The sequence below is a fragment of the Monodelphis domestica genome, chromosome 1 (genome assembly GCF_027887165.1).
Source record: "Monodelphis domestica isolate mMonDom1 chromosome 1, mMonDom1.pri, whole genome shotgun sequence".
Taxonomy (NCBI): Eukaryota; Metazoa; Chordata; class Mammalia; order Didelphimorphia; family Didelphidae; genus Monodelphis; species Monodelphis domestica.
Window position 1 is genome coordinate 388,510,567 of NC_077227.1, and position 19,100 is coordinate 388,529,666.

Sequence of the window (19,100 nt, forward strand, 5' to 3'; positions counted from 1 at the left end):
CTGCGCATGCGCCAACTGGCCCAATACGGCTGCCCCGATTTGACAACAAGCTTTTAGGCAGCGGAAGAGGAAGGGGCGGGCAAGGGCTCCGAGTTTGGAAGAGTCCTCGGTTTGGAAGGACGGTATCTGCAACAATGACATCCTCTGGATCAGTGGCTCCGGAGGTTCCCTTTGATCCATCTCAGCCCCCAGTCATTGAAGGCTTCAGCCCCAGTCGGAATTTATTGCGAGATGAGAGCGTCAGAGATAAATTTGGACGCAAGATCCGCGAGAACCCGGTGGTGCCTTTAGGTGAGAGGGGACCAGACCCGACGAAGGGGTAGGAACCTGAGCGAGGAGCGTATGCTGGAGTAGGGGGGACACCAGAGTTTCCCCGGCGCCACCCCCGTTTCCCCGGACCCTTCCCCTGGCAGCACTTTCGCCTCTCTCGAATTCACTGACTTGGGTGTTTGGAGGCTCTCCCCTCCGCAGTACAGTGTGACACACACACACCCCCATCTTCTCCCTCCCTTCCCCCTTTAGAGTGTACACCCCCACCCCCCACCCCCGCATTCCACTCTCACCCCAGGGACAGGGATTATTTGGTTTTTGTCTTTTGTTTCCCTGGCTCCGGGCGTTTGGTAACGAAGTGCCGTTAGGGTTTTATTGAGTGAGAGTCCAGGGGGTCTGCGAAGGGTCACTGGGGGCGGGAGAGGAAGAAGAGGGCATCCTGGGAAGGGAACATCACTAATGGGGAAGGGGGCGGAGGAAGAACAAAAGTGGGACACTTAAAGGAGTATTAGGTTTGGGGGGTACAGGAAGTAAGAGATGTTTATTTCTTTGTGCTCCTTATATAACCAGTCACATTCTTCATGATTGGTCTTGCCTTCTATTCTTTGCATGGATTATAATTATTTATATACAATAACTCCCTCTCCTTTCAGCTCCCAAATTAACAGATTGTTAAGCCCCTTGGCCAAGACCATGGACTCGTTTCTAACACAGAACTGAGTACAAAGAGGAGACAAAGCTCCTTAGGTCATTGTTAAGTTGTATATCTTTTTATATAGAGAATGTATGCACCTTGAGGGCAAAGATTGGGGGGGGGGGAGGATTTTGTATCCCTAACATCTGGTACTGCACCTGACACCTGGTAGGTACTTTAATAAATGTGTGCTGGTTGATTAATTAGATTGATATTGAACTTCCTCCTTCCACCTGACTTGTTCCTCTACAGGTTGTCTGGCCACAGCTGGAGCCCTCTCTTATGGACTCTACTGCTTTCACCGGGGCAACAGCCAGAGATCCCAAATGATGATGAGGACCAGGATCTTGGCTCAGGGCTTTACAGTGATGGCCATTCTGGGGGGCTTGGTAGTCTCAGCAGTAAAATCACCCAGGCCTCACTGAGACCAATGGCCCTTGAAAGAATCAGTGACCATTTTGCAGGGGACCCATGAAGCTTTCCAGAGAGGGATTGGAGGATTTCTTGGCCCTATGCAGAAGCCATATCTAAAAATGCTACTGAGTGAGTCCTGTGTTTCCCTCAGGCAGAATTGTTGATAATGTAATGGATTTTCTTTTTTCATTAAAGAATGAACTGAGTTTGGATTTGAGAACACAATTTGTCTTAGTTTCCCTTGCTAACCTTTCTCCTGCTCCTCCTAGACAGTGCTCATTGTATTATCCATTTAGTATCTAATAGTTACATAATAAATATAATTCTTTACAATCCTTTAGTGTTTTATGATTTACAATAAACTTCTTTCTCCAGAGTGCTGCAAAGTAGTTAGAACAAATATTATCTTCATTTTACAGATGAGAAAACCAAGTCTCAGAGAAATTGAAGAGTAGGTGCTAGAATATCAATATTAAGCTGTTCAAGTTTAATATTCTATTTATTCACTACATATTCAGATTGATTAACTAAACACTGTGAATTTAACTTTAACCTTAGTTCTTTTGTATTATATGATGAGATTACATAAAAGAAGACTTGTGTGTCAGAGCTAGAACAGAACTTGAGACACATCTAGTTCTGTTCTCTCATTTTAGAAATGGAGCTATGTGGCCCAGTGAATGGAGCAGTGGATTTTAAAGTGGGAAGACTTAGATTTAAAACTCAGCTCTGCTTATTACCCCTTGTGCCCTTGGGTAAGTCATTAAATCCTCTGGGCCACGGTTTTTCTCATCTATAAAATACTAAACTAGATGACTCCTGAGGTTCCTTTGTTTTAAATCTATAAACCTACCAAAACAGGTCCAGAAAAGGAATTTGGTCCTGAGCATCCCCCTCAAGAATACTTACACTTTTTTCAGTGGCACCAGCTTAATCTCAAGGCTCTACGAAGAGTGAGCAAAAGCTGGATTCTAGTTCTGTGTCTACCACTAACTAGCTTTCTGACTTAAGGGAAACTAACTTTTCTGAACTCCTATTTTCTTCTCTGTAAAATGAATTATGGATAAGAGTTTCTTGCCTCATGTCCCTTACCAGGCTATTTTCAGGTTCAAGTAAGAAGGTTTTTAGTGGATGCTTGTCATGACTACTGGCCTAGGTAAGTGTAGAGATTCCTGAAGGTTGGCCAAGAACTGATTTTTTTGCCCAGAGTAACTTATGAAGTACCAAGAAAAATAAAGATGATTCATTCTATATCAATGAACACTTAAAAGAGGAGATCTCCCTCCCCTTTGAAAATAGCTTATTTCTCCTGCCTTTTTAAAAATTAGTTTCAGAACCAGTCAAAAAAACAAAACAAAACCAAAAACCTGCCCAAGGTATTAATTTCTATCCAGAGTAGAAGGTAGGCAGGCAAGGATGGAAGTTGGGGCTTGGATAAATTTACTCTCAGAATTTGCCAACAGGAGAGTTTGGCAAATATATAGAAACTTCTGGCAGTAGATGTAAAGTTGAACAGTGATATCAAAAGTTCCTCCTCAGGCCCAAATCCTGTGATTTCTCTGAAATTTCACAGTACAGAAAAAAGAGCTTTGGACTTGGAGATGAGAAGCTGAGAGTTTGAATCCTGGTGCTGATGTTCTCTGTGTAACCATAGCCAAATCACTAGACTTTTCTGAGAGAACTTCCTCCTCTGAAAAATGGTATAATAATTATATTGCCTCTTTCACTTAACCATGAGTAAGGTACTTTGTTAACCCTTCACATGCTTCATGCAGCATTGTGGTGTCAACTGCCAGAGATTGGTGAGGGAGCTAGCTACATAGCAGAAATGAGGTAGACATAGCTGTAAGGTGAAAACATTTTACACTTTGTTCTCACAAAGAAGGGAAGATTTTTAGAGAATATAGTTGCTTCTGTTATTATCCCAACCCCACCCCTGGAATCAACTTTCTGAACAAGATCATGGAGAGGTACAAAAAGCATTAGACTTTGAATCAGAATAATAACATTTTTATATGACTTTGCAGCTTATAAAGCACTTTTCTCAAGACCTGGGTTCAAGTTCCAGCTCTTCTACTTAGAAGCTGTGTGACCTTGGGACCATTCACTTTCCTTTTCTGGGCCTCAGTTTGCTCACTTATAAAATGAGAGCAATAACACTTGCACTGGCTACCTCATGAGATCATTGTGAGAATCAAATGAAATAAGGTATGTAAAGTGCTTTGTAATCACAAAGCACAATCAAATACCTCCCCAAGTCTTCTGAGTCTTGTCAGTGGAGTGACTTCTTGGGAACTTTATATAGCACTTTGGACTTTTCTGGGAGGGAAGTGACTGGATCATGAGTTACTCCAACTATAAGACTAACCCTGAGCATAAGGCTCTACATGTGGCATGTGCTCAATAAATGTAGAAGAAATCAAAGTGTTCCATAAGTTTGCATGATTATCTTCTGACTTCTAATCTGAGTTTGGTTTAAGCCCCCACCTCAAAGCCTTTGTAGTACCTGGCCATTTTGTATCTAGGCTCTCCTGGTCTTCACTTCTGATTGCTGATTGGTGAGATTTGAATTGGCTGGAGGGACAGCTACAGCCAGGTGCCCAATGTGGATAAACAGAAAAATCCTCTGGCTTCCTGGCTCTACCACAAACAGGACACTGCATCTCTGGGCATTTTATTCGGGTTGCCCACCCTACCTGCAATGCTCTCCCTCCTCAGTTCTGCCTATGATCTTCCCCAACTTTAAATCTTAACTAAAATCTCCTATTTTATAGGAAGTCTTTCCCAACCTCATTAATTTTAGTGATTTCCCTCTATTATCTCCTATTTTTTCCAGTATATAACTTGTCTTCTCATTAGACTATGAACTCCTTGAGGGTAGGGACTGTCTTTTTGCCTCTTTTTTTATGCCAGCTCTTAGCACAATGCCTGACCCATTGCACATTAATATTAATTTATTGGCTGGTGCATCCCAGAAATTACTTTTTTTTTCTTTTTGTGGTTTCAGTTTATTTTTAAAGGATTCGAAATAGGCTCACAGAGACAAAAAGCCAGGCAATGATAGAACTCATTGAAATTGCCTTTATGATGTTTCTACCCATTGACTCAGCAGTTGCATATGATATTGCTGATGATTATATCAGGGTAGTAGAAGGTAGGTAAAGGAGGAAAGCTAGAGCATGGATGAATTTCCTTCAGAATTTTCTGCCAATGATCATTGGTACCTAGGTCCTGGGAATCTCATCATAGTGAATAACATTTCATCTAGCAAGGATGTAAGCCAGGTAGAATTGGATGAAAGAAATCTTTGAGCACTAGGAAATTACCAAAGTGCTAAAGGCCAGACTTGGAGGAAGAGTGCTGCTCCCAAAGATGACTCTCAAATCAGTCCAGCCTTTCAATCTCAGACATGCACTACCAGTTCTTCTGGATGGTCAGAGAAAGCGTGTTAAAGTTCAGAAAAAAGGAGTTGATATCTACCACTGAGGAAGTATAAAGTAGAGGTGTTGAACACTAGCTGTCTCCTATACCTTCAGCTCACCTTTCAACTGCTTAGCTGAGAGAGCTACTATCTAGAAAACTTTACACTGGCTCCTCCAGGAAGCTGCTCCTGAGCCCCTGGTTAATGATCTTCCTGCTCATCTCACATATGGATTCTTATTGTCTGCATGTGTGCTGTTCCTCTTCTAAACTGTTAGCTCCACACATCCTTCAAATCTCTCCCACCTTGAAGCACAGAGTTTTGCATACAGCAGGTGCTTCTAAAATGTGTGAAGAAATTTTTTGAGATTGATTACATGTTACCTCTCCTTAAACAATTTCTATTCCAGCCAAACTAATGTACTAGTACAGGACCTTTTTCTCACCTTGCACTGACTGTACTCTATAATGAGTATTCTCTCTCTCTCTTCACCTCTCAGAACCACTGGCATTCTTCAAGGCTCGGCTGAAGTGCTTTTCTCCACCAAAGACTTTGGTTGCTACTCCATAATCACTTTGTATTAATTTTGTGTATATATTATATTTATTTTATGTGTGTGAATATGGGCTATCTCCCTGGTAGGATGTAAGCTTTGAGTGCATGAGCTATCTTTTGTCTTTGTATCCTTAGCACTTAGCAGTGCCTGGTTCACGTGGGTGCACAATAAATATTTGTTGATTGATTATCCAAGGAGGGGGGTGAAAACTATGACCAAAGCAGAGGCTGAGGTTTTGCTCAGCCAGGAGACCTGGGCTCTTCTCAAGAAGGCTGGGGTTATAGCCAGGGAAAAGTCAAGAATGCCAGTTACTGAGGAAATGTAGTAGTAGAATGTAGAAAGTAGTAGAAATGTAGTAGAAATGAGCTCAGCTAGTAAATGAACCAAAAATATCAAGCCCAAGATAGACACCTTAATTCAAAACACTGTCTAGGCTGTCAGAAAAAGAAAACAACAACAGAACCAGATGCTTTTCTTAGCCCCTTATAAGGCAAAGGGCTTAAGGGATGGACAATGTAATTGGTAATGGGGGCAGCAGTATGTATAAATTGATATCTGGTGAATATCCAGCATTGATCATTGTAGCTACCTCTTCCGATCCAAAGAAATTTTAGTCTTTTTTTAGGGAGGCCTGGGGTGGCAGTTTTGAGTCAGAGACCTGGCAGAACCTGAAAGAGATTAAAAATTTTTATAGGGCTAGGATCATCCTTTTTGCTCAGCTAAGTTCTATAGGAAACCACCAATAGAGCACACATACTAGCCTTGCTTCTTCTACTCTTTCCCTCCCTTAAATTCTCCCCATTTCCATTTCTTTTCCTTTGTTTTCACCTTATCCTCAAAATACTTTTGCATTTATTTATTTTTTTTTTTTGCTTATCTGTGAAAATGCCATATCTCTTAAGGAACTTCTGTTCCTTGAGGGTAAGGATATATTTGTATCTCCATTGTCTAACACAGCATCTGGCAATTAAATTCTCACTGGTTGATCGATTGATTCATCACCACTTCTTGGTTGATTATTTCTCCATTTTCACAAAATGGGTCTGGAAGAGTTACCTTCAGACATGCTCCAGCATTTCCCATTAAAATGGACGCTAACCATTGAAATGCACACAGAAAACTGGAGAGAGTTAAAGCAGATGCCTGGGGATAACAGCAGAGGCTGGAGAAGGCTCTGTTTGGGGGGCCCACAGATTTTAAATGGTATCTGCTCTTGGATTCTGCTGTATTTGAAGGTAATAGAGCTGGGCAAGATTAATATGATTTAGAACAAGAAATGATCTTGAGGTTATCTGGTAAAGCCTGCTTGTCTTATAAATGAGTAAACGGAAACCTAGAGAAAGGAAAGGACTTTGCAAAGGTCACACAGGTTGTAGGATGGTACCTAATACAAATGGCAGCCTGACATAGATTGGCTTCCAAAGATACAAGAATGATAATAAATAAGTGTAAAAAGAGTTAATAATACATCCTTTAAGCCAAGAAAAATAAAAGAACTGTGGGGACTTGATGGTCATGATGTGGCAAATGACACCTAAGAAGGTGGGTTTGAGAAGGAAAGAAGAAACCAGGGAGGAGGCTCCTTTGCCCTGGAAGGATGGGAGAGAACTAACTAATAAACATTTTGTGCTGTGGCTTTTGGAGGAGAACTTGATAGTGGTTTCCAGAGCAAACAAATTTGCTTCTCCTAATCTCCTCTCTTTTTTTTCTTAGGCCTCTGCCCCAGTCTCCTCATCCTCTGCTCTTTGGTAACCCTGGATGGGTGCCTAGCGGGACAGTGGGGTTTGTTTCAGGGAGATGAGCACAGAACGCATGCGAGATACATCCTTGCACTGCCTGCTGCTCTTGGGATTGAAGTCACACAGCTGGGCCACTTTCTCCCACTCTGTGCCAGGTAGCTCTTCCTTAGACTCCTTCAGGAAAGCTTCTTCTGATGCTCTGCAAGAAGCAAAACACAGGTATCACTAATTGCTTGTCCCAGAATATGGAAAATCATGTTAACTGAGAGGGAGCCAAAAGATCACAAAATCAAAAAATATTAGAACTGGAAACGATTCTAGAGACCATCTATTCCAACTCTCATTTCACATAAAAGGAAACTGGAGTTCATAAAAGGGAAAGGATTTGTCCGTGGTCATATAGTCAGCCAACAAATGGAAGGGCCAAATTCAAATCACACTGGTATCTGGCCCAGTACTCACAGGAGTTGAATGTCACTGAATTCTCCAGCCATGGATCTTCTGGTCTCAATCTAGAACTTGCTTTATTATGTAGTCCTTTATGATTTGCTCTATTTTGGGCAAAAAAAAGGGTCCTGCAACACCCTTTTTTAGTTTCTGTGATACTCCCAACACTAACAGAAAGCCAGTTTTAACAGAAAAACATTTCATTCAGAAAGATTTGGACTTTCTGAAATACTTAAGGATTTCATCAGTGTGAATACATCTACCTATACAGATTGCAACTACTACATACCATAGCAGATAATTCCATGGGTTCACAAGTTTCTGAGTCCAAAAATAAATTCACTCAGTGCCCAGCATCCTGATAATGAGGCTCTCAACTCAGTTCAATTCAAGCAGCATTTGTTAATGGTCTACCACATGCAACTTTCCATACTTGGGTTGGCTTGTTCTTGGACAATAGATACAACCTGGCAATCCCCCATTCTTGAAGACTTTGCAGCTGGGTAAGATCTATCAGAGCTTGTATTAAGCTTGGCATAGACTCTGAGAACCCAAGGTCATCTCCATGATATAATGAGGCATCATAGGAAGATGTTAATGGAGGATCTGAGTATATTGCCAGGAAAATGGGATCCAGTAGATGAAGCCTCAAGGTACAATAAAAACAAGGAGTGTACAGGAGACACGAGCTGGGTGTCTCCTTTTGACATCTTAAATGATATGAAAAAGCCAAAATAATTTATTTGAAACCTAAATCTTTTATTTCTACCTAAGTGGCCTTAGGCATATCATGTAACCTCTTTGGCTAACCTCATTTATAAAATGAGAGAATTTTGAATATTTGATCTCTTTAGGCTGCTTCTAGTTCTAACATTCTGTGTTTCCCTCTAGTTCTATATCCTGTGATCCTTCTAGGCAAGGCCTAGGAGTTGGAAAAATGTAGATTCAAAACCTGTATGAGCTTGAGCAAATCATTTCTATGTGCTACAGTTTTTCCCTTTTGTAAAATGATGAAATTTTTTCTTTCCTTACCTCCCTCATAGGACTATTGGTTAGGACCTAAAGTTTGCAAATATCCTTTGGAATTGATTAAGTGCTCTTTAAGTGAAAGGATGCTCATGACCCAGAAAGTTAAATGAGCATGGATCTGGAAAACATGTTCATTTATCCCATCAGCAAAGATTGGATCTATTTCTCTTCAAAGGAAGCCAGAGACTGGCTTTCCTTGTCGGGAAATTTTCCCTAAACCTTAGCTAAAGCCTCTTATCTATTCTATCTAGTTTATCATATCCTTTACATTTGATGGTGCTCTGTTTTCTTAAGCTGAGAAAAGCTTCTGGTCCCAAGTTCCTTATTACTGGTTTCATATAATATTGGAATTTCAGAGCTAAAAGAGGCCTCATTGAGGCCAACCTATATCTGAAAAAGAACTTCCTCTATAACAACTCTGTTAAGTGGCCATCCATCCTTTTCTTAAAGACCACCAGGGATGGGGAGCATCAAATAGTTAATTCCACTTTTAGACATCTCTGCTTGTTAGAGCACTATTTTCCCTATAGTCAGACAAAATCTTCCTCTTTACAACTTCTATCCATTGCTCCTAGTTCTGTCCAAAGGCCAAGCAGAATGAATATTCACATAACAGTAATATAATAGCCCTTCAAATTTTGAAAGGCAGCAATAATGTTCCCCATATCTCAAAGCTAAATATCTCCCAATTCCTTCACCCAATTCTTAAATATCTTGTTCTCCAGTCTTCTTATCCTCCCAGTATCTTGCCATTCCCACCCCAATGTGCTCCAAATTATCAATATCCTTCTTAAAATAAAATACTTAGAACTGGATACAATACTCCAATTGTGATATGACTGAAGCAGTCAGGGGAACTATCATATTTGCCTCATTCTAGACACTATTTAGATTCCTTGATGCCCAGATCTACTTATCTAACCCTAACCTCTCTGAGAGGTAGCTCTGCCCAATGGACAGAGCACCAGGCCTAGAGGCAGGAGGACCTGGGTTCAAATCTGACCTCCAATTTACTAGCTGTGTGACCTTGGGCATGTTACTTCACCCTGTTTGCCTCAGTTTCCTCCTCTGTAAAATGAGTTGGAGAAGGAAATAGCAAATCACTCCAGTATCTCTGTCAAGAAAACCCCAAATGGGGGGCAGCTGGGTAGCTCAGTAGATTGAGAGCCTGGCCTAGAGATGAGAGGTCTTAGGTTCAAATCTGGCCTCAGACACTTCCCAGATGTGTGACCCTGGGCAGGTCACTTAGTCCCCATTGCCTAGCCCTTACCACTCTTCTGCCTTGGAACCAATATACAGTATTGATTCCAAGAGAGAAGGTAAGGGTTTAAAAACAAACAAAATCCCAAAAGGGTTTTGAAGAAAGGACTGAAATGACTCAACAACAAAAACCTCTCTGATGATCTCCAGTCTCACATTTCCAACTGCTTATTGAACAACTTGAGCTAGGTGTCTCCTTGACATCTTAAATTCAACATATCCAAAACAGTTCAATTCCCACTCCACCCCCTAAACCCTCTCATCTTCGTAACTTGGCTATTACCATTCATTGAAAGTAGCAACATCCAGTCACCCAAGCTGATCTGGGTGTCATCCTGGACTCCTTAGTCTCTGTTATCTTCCATATCTAATTTGTGGGCAAGGCCTATTGATTTCATCTTTGGAATATTTCTCATATACTTCTCTTCTTTGATATTGCCACCAGCCCTGGTGCAGGCCCTCGTCACTTCACACCTGAACTACTGAAATAGTCACTCCAATCCACCCTTCATTCAGCCAAGTCAAAGTACACCAACTAAAACCAGATCTAACTCTCCACCAGCTACTTCCCCTCCTCCCCCAACTCAATAAATTCTAGTGGATCCCTGTCATTTCTAGGATCAGATATAAAATTCCCTATTTGGCTTTGGAAGCCTTTAATAGCATGCCCCTTACCTTTCCAGTCTTTTTATACTTTACATCCCCCCACAGTACTCTGCAGTCCAAGGACACTGGCCTCCTTGCTGGTCCTTGAACAAGAAACTCCATCTTCCAATGAAAATGCCTGGAATATACTTCTGCTTCATCCTTTCTTGCTGGCTTCCCTGTTTTCCTTCCCACCTAGAATTCTATCCTCTACAGGAAGTCTTTTCCAATCCCCCTTAATGCTAGTGCCTTCCCTATGTTGAGTACTTCCACTTCATCATGTAGATGATTTGCTTGTACATAACGTTCCTCATAGTGTCTTCCACATTAGACAGTGAGTTCCTTGAGAACAGGGATTATTTTTTTATCTCTCTTTGTGTCTCCAGCACTCAGCATAGTATCTGCTTGATGGTCACTTAAGTGCTTATTAACTAATTATTGACTATTAGCTATCCTTTCAAGTTTGTCCATTTGAAAATTTATTTAGCATTCCATCCATGTCTTTGTCCAGGTGACTGATAAAAATATTGAAGAGAACAGCTCCAAGAAGAGCCCCAGGGTGTCCCATCACAGACCCTCTCCCTACCAAGGTCTTTCTCTCCCTAGTTTGCTCTTGATCCAAGCAAAAGAGGTCATGCAGTATTTCCCACTGGGCTGCCCTTTGACTCTCACAGTTATCTTGCTGCGCCAAAGACCCTGAGAGACATGGAACTTTAACCTGCATCACAGGGCTATTTTGAGGAAAGCTGAGAGCCCTGTATGAATCTTAAAGTACTCTAAAAATGGAAACTCTTCTCTTTTTATCTCCATTAACCATCATTATTATCATTGTTTTACAGGCATTATTGATGTGGGGATAGATAACTGGCCCCAGAGCCAGGGAGCCCAGGATTTAGATCCCATTTCTTGGTTAATACCGTCTGTGACTCTGGGCAAGTATGTAACTTCCTAAAACTCCCTAAGTTGCAGAGGAGTTGTCATCCTGCCTTGTTAGAGGGAGTTTTCTCCTCTACTAGTTACTTATAAACATGAAACCACTGGTATAGTCCTTATATCACTATTATTATTAGATTTCATCAACTTGGAGTGGGATTACACCTTCCCATACTGTCTCAGTCTTGCTTCTCTGACTTTCCAGGCTCTGGGACACTGGGAACCACCAGCTAGTTGTGGCCAGGGAGTAATTCAGTTGATAGCCTGACCGAACACACTGCTCTCACTCCAGGCTTCCCCTGGGGCAGGTAAGCAAAGGAGACACGTACACGTAACCTATGATGTCGGCATCTGGTTGCTGGTAGAATGCTTTGTCAGCGATCCTTGAGGGGAAAGGCAGAGGACAGTAAGCAGAGGAAGCCAGGATGACAGAAGAAAGACAGGCAGGCAAAAGGGTTAAAGAGAAAGAAAAACAACATTAGTGCATTAAAGCCCAAGAGACGTTAGAAGCATCAGGCCCATTTGGGAAGGCAGCAGGGCTACATATAGCCCTTAATAGGAACAAAAGAAAGAAGAAAGAAAGGGTCAAAGAAAATCTTTTCCTTTCAGTTAAGAGTTAAAGCAGGCAACCCTGGAAGGGAGCATAGGTATAGAAGAAGAGATCCCAAAACTATGTGTCTGAGCTCCCCACAGGTGCATCCTGGTCTAGTAGGGTCCTAAGCTGTTCCTAGCTTTGTGGCAGGGCAGGGTTTTGTCCTCAGAGACTATCAGACAACCAGGCTAACTTCAAACAGTGGCCAGATCCCAGCTCACTACTGGGCAGGGAGAGGATGTATATTTGAATGTCTGGAACGAGCTGTGAGAGTCTTCAAAGAGAGACAAGACCATTTGTAATAGGGTTGGAGATAGTAAGGGGCCAGGGAAGCTGTTTTACTGATTAGAATAGAAAGCCACATGTTTTCAAGGCCTCTCTGCCTTCCCAAATACCCTTTGCCCTCCCAGAAATCCCCTTCTTCCCAAATATATTTTGCATTCCCACCATCACCCTTACACCTCACTCTTGAATACCCTTTTCCCTCTTACCCTCACTCTCTTAAGTATCTACTACTCTCCCAACTCAGCCCTCCCAATATTTCATGCCCTGCAGATACCCCTGTGTCGTCTTAACCAGATCCTCAAATTCTTCCACCTTCCCAAATATTTCCTGCCCCTTTACCCTACTTCCCCAACTTTGACATACCTCCCTGCATTCTCATTGCCCTCTCCCAAATTTTCCTCCCCCCAAACATTCCCTGTTCCCTTGAGCTCTTCCCCCCAATGCCTTTTGTGCCTCATACCTGTTGCTGACTTTGTTTTTCTCCATCTGCTCATTCTGTCTCACATTCCATTCTTCCAGATCCTTCTTTGCCTTCTCCCGCCACTCTTGCTCAGTCACCTTCGAAGCTGCATCTGTAGCCCAAACAGGAGACTGAGTACAGGTTGAGGCTGAAGTGGTACAGGCTGAAGCCCATCTTCTCTCTGCAAATCCCTCCCTTTACTTTTCCTGCCCTCACCTGATTCCCCAGGGAAGATCAGTGCACCTGGACTGACTTGGGACATAAAAACCCACTTAGTATATATCCAGGCACCCCATGCCCTCCAATTCTCAGTGCTCTAGCCAGAGGTGGACAAAACAGTCAGGCCCCATGCAACTGCCTGCTACCCTCACCCAGCTCTTGCAGCCGTTTCTTCTGCTCCTCTCTCCATTTTCTGATGCTCTCTGGTTCCTGACTCAGCCTATCTGCCTGGGCCACAGCAGCATAGCCATCTGAAGGACCATTGGCTTCCTAGAAGAGATTTGCACACATATAAAAATACATATATCTAAGCCCATCATTTTAGCATTGGAAGAGACTTTGAAGGTCATCAAGTCCAATCTCATTCTACAGATGGGATAACCTGCCACCCTTTTTAGACACTCCTTAGAGATATAGGTTAATTCCTGGGGTGAAGGGAAAATGTAGAGAGGCTTCCCCTACCTGGGACTGTCCCATGGGAGCCCCCCATAAACAGGCTTCCTTCTTTGGTCCTTTGTGGACTTCATAAAGGTCTACCCAAGCTTAAGGACCCCTGGAAGGAGGGAAGGAGGAAAGGAAGGAAGGAAAGGAGGGAGAAAAGAATGAAGGAAGGAAAGAGGGAAGGAGAAAGGAATGAAGGAAGGAGGGAAGGAAAGAAGGAAAGGAAGGAGAAAGGAAGGGAGGGAGGAAGGAAGGAAAGAAAAGACGGAGGGAGTGGAAGAAGAAGGAAAGAGACACTTATGTGCCCATTATATTCTAGGTACTGTGCTTACATACTTTATAAATATTTCATTTGTCCCTCCCAACAACCATCAGCAATACTATTTTTATATCCGTTTTATAGTTAAGTATACTGAGGCAGAGAGAGTTTAAATAACTTGGTCAAAGTCACATACATAGCTAGTAAATGACAGAGACAGGATTTGAACTCAAATCTTCCTGATTTGGGGACCAAGACTCTATCCTCTATACTACCTAAGTGGCTTACAATTTTCATAGCTGTCAACTGTCTGCAGCCCTGGGAGCAAAAGGCTCAAGGATCTCAGATTTTTATTATTTGAGAAAAAGAAAATCTTAAAAAAAAAAATAGGGTTATCACAGAGCTAGATATCTCTGCATACAGTGAATAAGGGCTTTTATGTGGGGTCTGATATGTAGAGAACTTCAGTCCCTTATGGTTGACCCAACCCTGCCCTATGCATGAATGTCTCTTTCCCTGGGTTAGGGCTTGAGGTTCTCATCTTTTGCATCTCCTTGGGGTGACCTCACTGCTCCATGTGTTATTGTGGGTGGCAGGAGGGGTTAAACAGCTACTCAGGGATGGTCAGGTAAGCAACTAAGAGTAATGACCACTGAAAGAAACCAGCCCCACATTAGTCTAAGATCTATTTATGGCTCTAAGGCCACCTCAGTCTAGCAAGTTAGGGTTACCAGGCCCTTATAGACCTCCTCCCTAGTCTCTTTGAGCTAACATAATACTTTCCATTTTTAGACAACATTCCTTTCATGTCTCTTCTACCTCGGGGTTAGTTTCTGGTCAGGGTGTGGCAAATGAGGCAGAGGGGCTACTCTTTGAAATACTACAACTCTCCTATCATGGTTTGCACAATCTCTGATGAATGGGCCATATGTAACATTACAGTGTTCTCTTTGCTAATCTCCAATCTTGTATCTCCAGTTGCCTTTCAGACTTCTCAAACTGGATGTCCAATAGACATCTTAAACTCATTACCTTCTCCTCTCCTACCCCCTTCACCTCTTAACTTCCCTATAACTGGAGGGCAACCCCCTCTTCCCATTCCTTCAGGCTCACAAACCGGGAGTCATCTTGGACTCCTCACTCTCTCTCCTTCCCCACCTCCTCCCATATCCAATCTGTTGCCAAAGCCCATTGGTTTCACCTTTGCGACACCTCTTGAATACACTGCCATCACTATAGTCCAGGCCCTTATCACCTTACATCTGGGTTATTTGCTTATTTTCCAATGTAATTCTCTGTTTTCTCTTGCTCATTTTAACCTCAAGGCCTTAGATTATACAATCAATCCATAACTCAACCAATCTCTCCAGGAGCTGAATTATAGATGTTTGTTGCTATACCATTTCTCAAAAAGCATTTATTAAACATCTTCTTCAGCATGTGCCAAGTACAGTAGATACACTGGGAGAAAAGAGCCAAAATTGAAAATGGCTCAAAGGAATTGACTTTATAATCTCAAGGTTTCAAAGGAAATGGTATGCACATATGTATCTATGAATAAAAGAAATAAAAAGTAATGGGGGGGGCACAGGGAAAAGGTGACACTAGCAACTAGGGGGATCTGAAAAAGGCCTTGAATAGATGGAGGTACTTGAACTTAGGCTAAAAGAAACTAGGAATTCTAGAGATGAGGAGGGAGGCCATCTGAGGAAAAAAAGATGAAGTCAAGAGACTGAAAAGTGGGTATGAGGAACAGCAAGAAAACTAGTTTGTCTACACTGCTGTGTATGTTGCAGGAAATAATGTGCAAATCACTTAATCTCCCAGCCTCAGTTTCCTTACCTGAAGCAGAAATTTTACAACTAGTAGAAATATACCTCTGTGTAACTCTTCTTTCCTGACCACCTACCTACTCTCCAAAATGCTCCCAGTTCTCTCCCCTGACATTGAGGGTAGTGAGGTGGCACAGTGGATAGAGCACTGGCCCTGGAGTCAAGAGGGTCTGAGTTCAAATCTGGTCTCAGACATTTGCTAGCTATGTGATCTTGGGCAAATTACTTAACCTATTTGCCTCAGCTTCCTCATCTATAAAATGAGCTAGAGAAGGAAATGGCAAACCATTCTAGTATCTTTGCATGAACCCTAAATGTGGCCATGAAGAATCAGTCATGCCTGCAAGAACTCTGCCCCTGGGACAAAGCAGAATAAGTCCAATCCATTTCTCTCACAAGAAAGCTAGCCCTCTAGAGAAGGCATAGCATGGTACAGGGAAAAGAATAGCAGATTTGGAGGTAAAAGACCAGTGTTTAGAGCTTGACTTTGCCACTTACCACCTATGTGACGAGCTTTTTTCCCCATTTTTAAAATTTCAAACTTATTAAATGCCAATGAAAATGAGCACTTCTAAATACATGCACTAGAAAAAATATATCTTATATATGAAACTGCAAGGCTCTAGTATGTACAGTTTACTTTTCAAGTATATAAGATATATTTTTATTCTTGAATACCTATTTTTTTTATCACTTTACCTTCTGTCTTAGAATCAATTGGCGGAAGAGTGGTAAGGGCTAGGCAACGGGGGTTAAGTGACTTTCCCAGGTGACACAAGTAGGAAATGTCTGAGGTCAAATTTGAACCCCAAACCTCCTGTCTCCAGGCCTAGTTTTCAACCCACTGAATCATCTAGCTGCCACCAAGAATATAATAATTTCAATCTATTTATTATTTTCAAAGATGTGCTATTTATCAGTGGTTCCTTCTGGCTTTCCTTCTGTTCTCTTCTGTGCAATGCAAAAATATATTTCAATGACCTTCTTTTAACTTCTGTGATTTGTTTTGAAAGAAGGATTCTTTACTCTATTGTCTATCCTGAGTTAACACTCTTAAGTACCCCTGCTTGCTATCTCACTAGACTGAAGACAGAATTAATTCCCCCTTGTCTACTTTTAAATTTTAAGTTTAAATGACCTATTTAGTACTAGGTGAGAAGCTAGCAAGGTACTTAAGAGAATTCACATCCTTAGAAATTCAATCAGTGGGAATCTGTGAATCTTTTTGATGAGAACTTAACCTTCAGAAGATGAGAATTTGATCCTACAGACTGTGAATCTTAAAATTTATCAGACTCTAACCTTAGATGATTTGGTTAGGTTATTCCCCATTTAAACAATGCAGGTACTTGGTCAGGAATGTATTGAGAACTTAACCTTACTCCACCCATATGTAGGCATACCTTAAGGGGAAGATAAAGTTGTAAAACTCCTTACTGAACAATGAAAAAAGTCCCCAACCCATACTTTTTTTTTTTAACCCTTACCTTCTGTCTTAGAGTCAATACTGTGTATTGGCTCCAAGGCAGAAGAGTGGCAAGGGCCAGGCAATGGGGGTCAAGTGACTTGCCCAGGGTCACACAGCTAGGAAGTGGTTGAGGCCAGATTTGAACCTAGGACCTCCCGCCTCTAGGCCTGGCTCTCAATCCACTGAGCTACCCAGCTGCCCCCTCCAACCCATACTTATAGTGAGGCCAAGCCCTTAAGCTAGGTCTATTTTTAGATCTAATACAAAAGGGTGCTAAGTACCTATGAAGGTCAAATTAATCACTAAAAGGTCAGGCAACTTGCAAGGGACAACCTTAGCAAAGAGGTGTGAAATACTTAGAAGTTTTAGTCTACCCAGAGAAGGTGATAACAAGATGTGAATTAAGAATGGTCAGTCTTTTGGAAAACTGATACTGTGATTGGTAGATGTGAAAATTTAGGGGAGGTGACATAGGAGAAAATTCTCTTTAAAAGGAGCTGTCTAGGGGGCAGCTGGGTAGCTCAGTGGATTGAGAGCCAGACCTAGAGATGGGAGGTCCTAGGTTCAAATCTGACCTCAGACACTTCCCAGCTGTGTGACCCTGGGCAAGTCACTTGACCCCCATTGCCTAGCCCTTACCACTCTTCTGCCTTGGAGCCAATACACAGTATTGACTCCAAGACAGAAGGTAAGGGTTTAAAAAAAAAAAAAAGGAGCTGTCTGAACCAGTTCAAAGTAGTTCGATTTAGTTCAGCTTTGGAAGCTGAATAGGAGCTGGTGTCTCTGAACACTAGAGTTTTGCTTGGAAAGATCTTGTGGTGAGTGATTAAAGACTAACTTAGTTTCTCTCTTAAAGAGAAAGGCCTAGGCCCTAGCTTTTTCCTATTATTTCCTCTTACTCTGTCTCTCCCCTTTCCCTTAATTTCTTCATTTATATTAATTAAAATCTCCATAAAACCCAGCTGACTTGGGTATTTCATATTTGGGATTTTTCCCATGGCGACCACTTATTTTTGATATAAAATCAAGATGCCAAAAATTATCTTTACAGTTTGGGCAATTCACAGTCTTGAAAACCATATTTTTGCAATCACAGTTTATGGCAACCATTCTTTTTCTGTAAGAAGACACTGCCCCCTGGGCAGTTCCAGACAATTTGGAAACTGTGAAGAGGGGAAGGGACAAGAAGTCACCATAAAAAGCAAGCCCCAAACTCCTTCAAGGCAGATTGTCTTTGAGAAGATAGTCTGAAGGGATTGTCTTCTGGAGATAGTCTTCTAGTTGGAGATAGTCTTCGAGGTAGCTTCACTGGAGACTGAGGCATCGTGGTCTTGGAGCTAGGCTTCAAGGAGTCTGACTCCTGGACTGCTTCGTTGGGTAAGTGAAAAGCTGACTCCTTTCCTAGCTTCTGGAGAGACTAGCTTCCATCTTGGAGGAGACTGTGTGGTTACTCACTACCAGCCTTCCTGGTTGAGAGCTAATTAATCTCTGCCTAGATTAAGCAGACCCTGAGCAAAACATTTAGGTTAATAGGATAGATAACTTCTTGAACCCCTTCACATTTCTCTTCTTTATTGTTTCTTCTCTATGTGTATATATTTGTAAATAAATTTCTGACTCAAGATATAATAAATACTGAGAACCACATAATTTCATATAATCATTGTCCAACCATTAATTTTAACTTTTACATTTCAGACAAGTCACTGAACCTCTCTAAGTTTTTATTTCCCCACATCTGTGGAATTCACTATACTGTACTCTTGCCTGGCTCTACACAACCCTTCCAGTTCAGTCTAGTGAAGTTTTTGGCAGGATTAACTGTTGTGAACTGAGATGAAATGGTTCTCCTAGTGATTTTAAAGGAAGCTGAAAAATTAAAAGTCCAAGCAGTATGATGTTAAGAAGCCTACTACCTTCACTGAGATCTTGTCTTCCTGCCTGGCAACAGAAGGGAGTGCTGCACTCTTCTATGCATAGGCATACAGAGGCCGCTAAGGCCTATGACAACTCAAAATGAACTGGACCCAGCAAGTGCAAATCTCCAAGGAGACTGGATGCTAAGAATAGGGTCTAAAAGATTTCCATGGCAACCTCAGTGGCTCCTGGGCAGGAGATGTATGTAGTTAACTCTTT

General features: G+C 41.9%; 2 protein-coding genes across 3 annotated transcripts in view; one reads left to right on the forward strand and one right to left on the reverse strand.

The window, feature by feature from the left end:
- Positions 1–32: 32 nt before the first annotated feature.
- HIGD2A (HIG1 hypoxia inducible domain family member 2A) lies at positions 33–1,713 on the forward strand. Its single transcript, XM_001380871.4, has 2 exons — positions 33–291; positions 1,217–1,713. The coding sequence occupies exons 1-2, from the start codon at positions 135–137 to the stop codon at positions 1,387–1,389; spliced, it is 330 nt and encodes a 109-aa protein (XP_001380908.1). The 5' UTR covers positions 33–134; the 3' UTR covers positions 1,390–1,713.
- Positions 1,714–3,372: 1,659 nt separating this feature from the next.
- CLTB (clathrin light chain B) overlaps positions 3,373–19,100 on the reverse strand; it is a 40,374-nt gene continuing 24,646 nt past the window's right edge. The window contains exons 3-6 of one of the 2 annotated variants that reach the window (XM_001370928.4): positions 13,117–13,234; positions 12,746–12,857; positions 11,738–11,791; positions 3,373–7,293 (exon numbers count right to left, since the gene is read on the reverse strand). In XM_001370928.4, coding sequence (XP_001370965.1) covers positions 7,122–7,293; positions 11,738–11,791; positions 12,746–12,857; positions 13,117–13,234 — 456 coding nt within the window. In that variant the 3' untranslated portion in view covers positions 3,373–7,121. The remainder of the gene's footprint in view (positions 7,294–11,737; positions 11,792–12,745; positions 12,858–13,116; positions 13,235–19,100) is intronic. The other variant, XM_001370955.4, reaches the window with a different exon arrangement.

Excerpts from the sequence above, each read along its gene's own strand:
- HIGD2A (XM_001380871.4), top strand. The coding sequence starts at position 135 with ATGACATCCTCTGGATCAGTGGCTCCGGAGGTTCCCTTTGATCCATCT. Across the intron at positions 292-1,216 it reads GAACCCGGTGGTGCCTTTAG|GTTGTCTGGCCACAGCTGGA; the intron begins GTGAGAGGGGAC and ends GTTCCTCTACAG.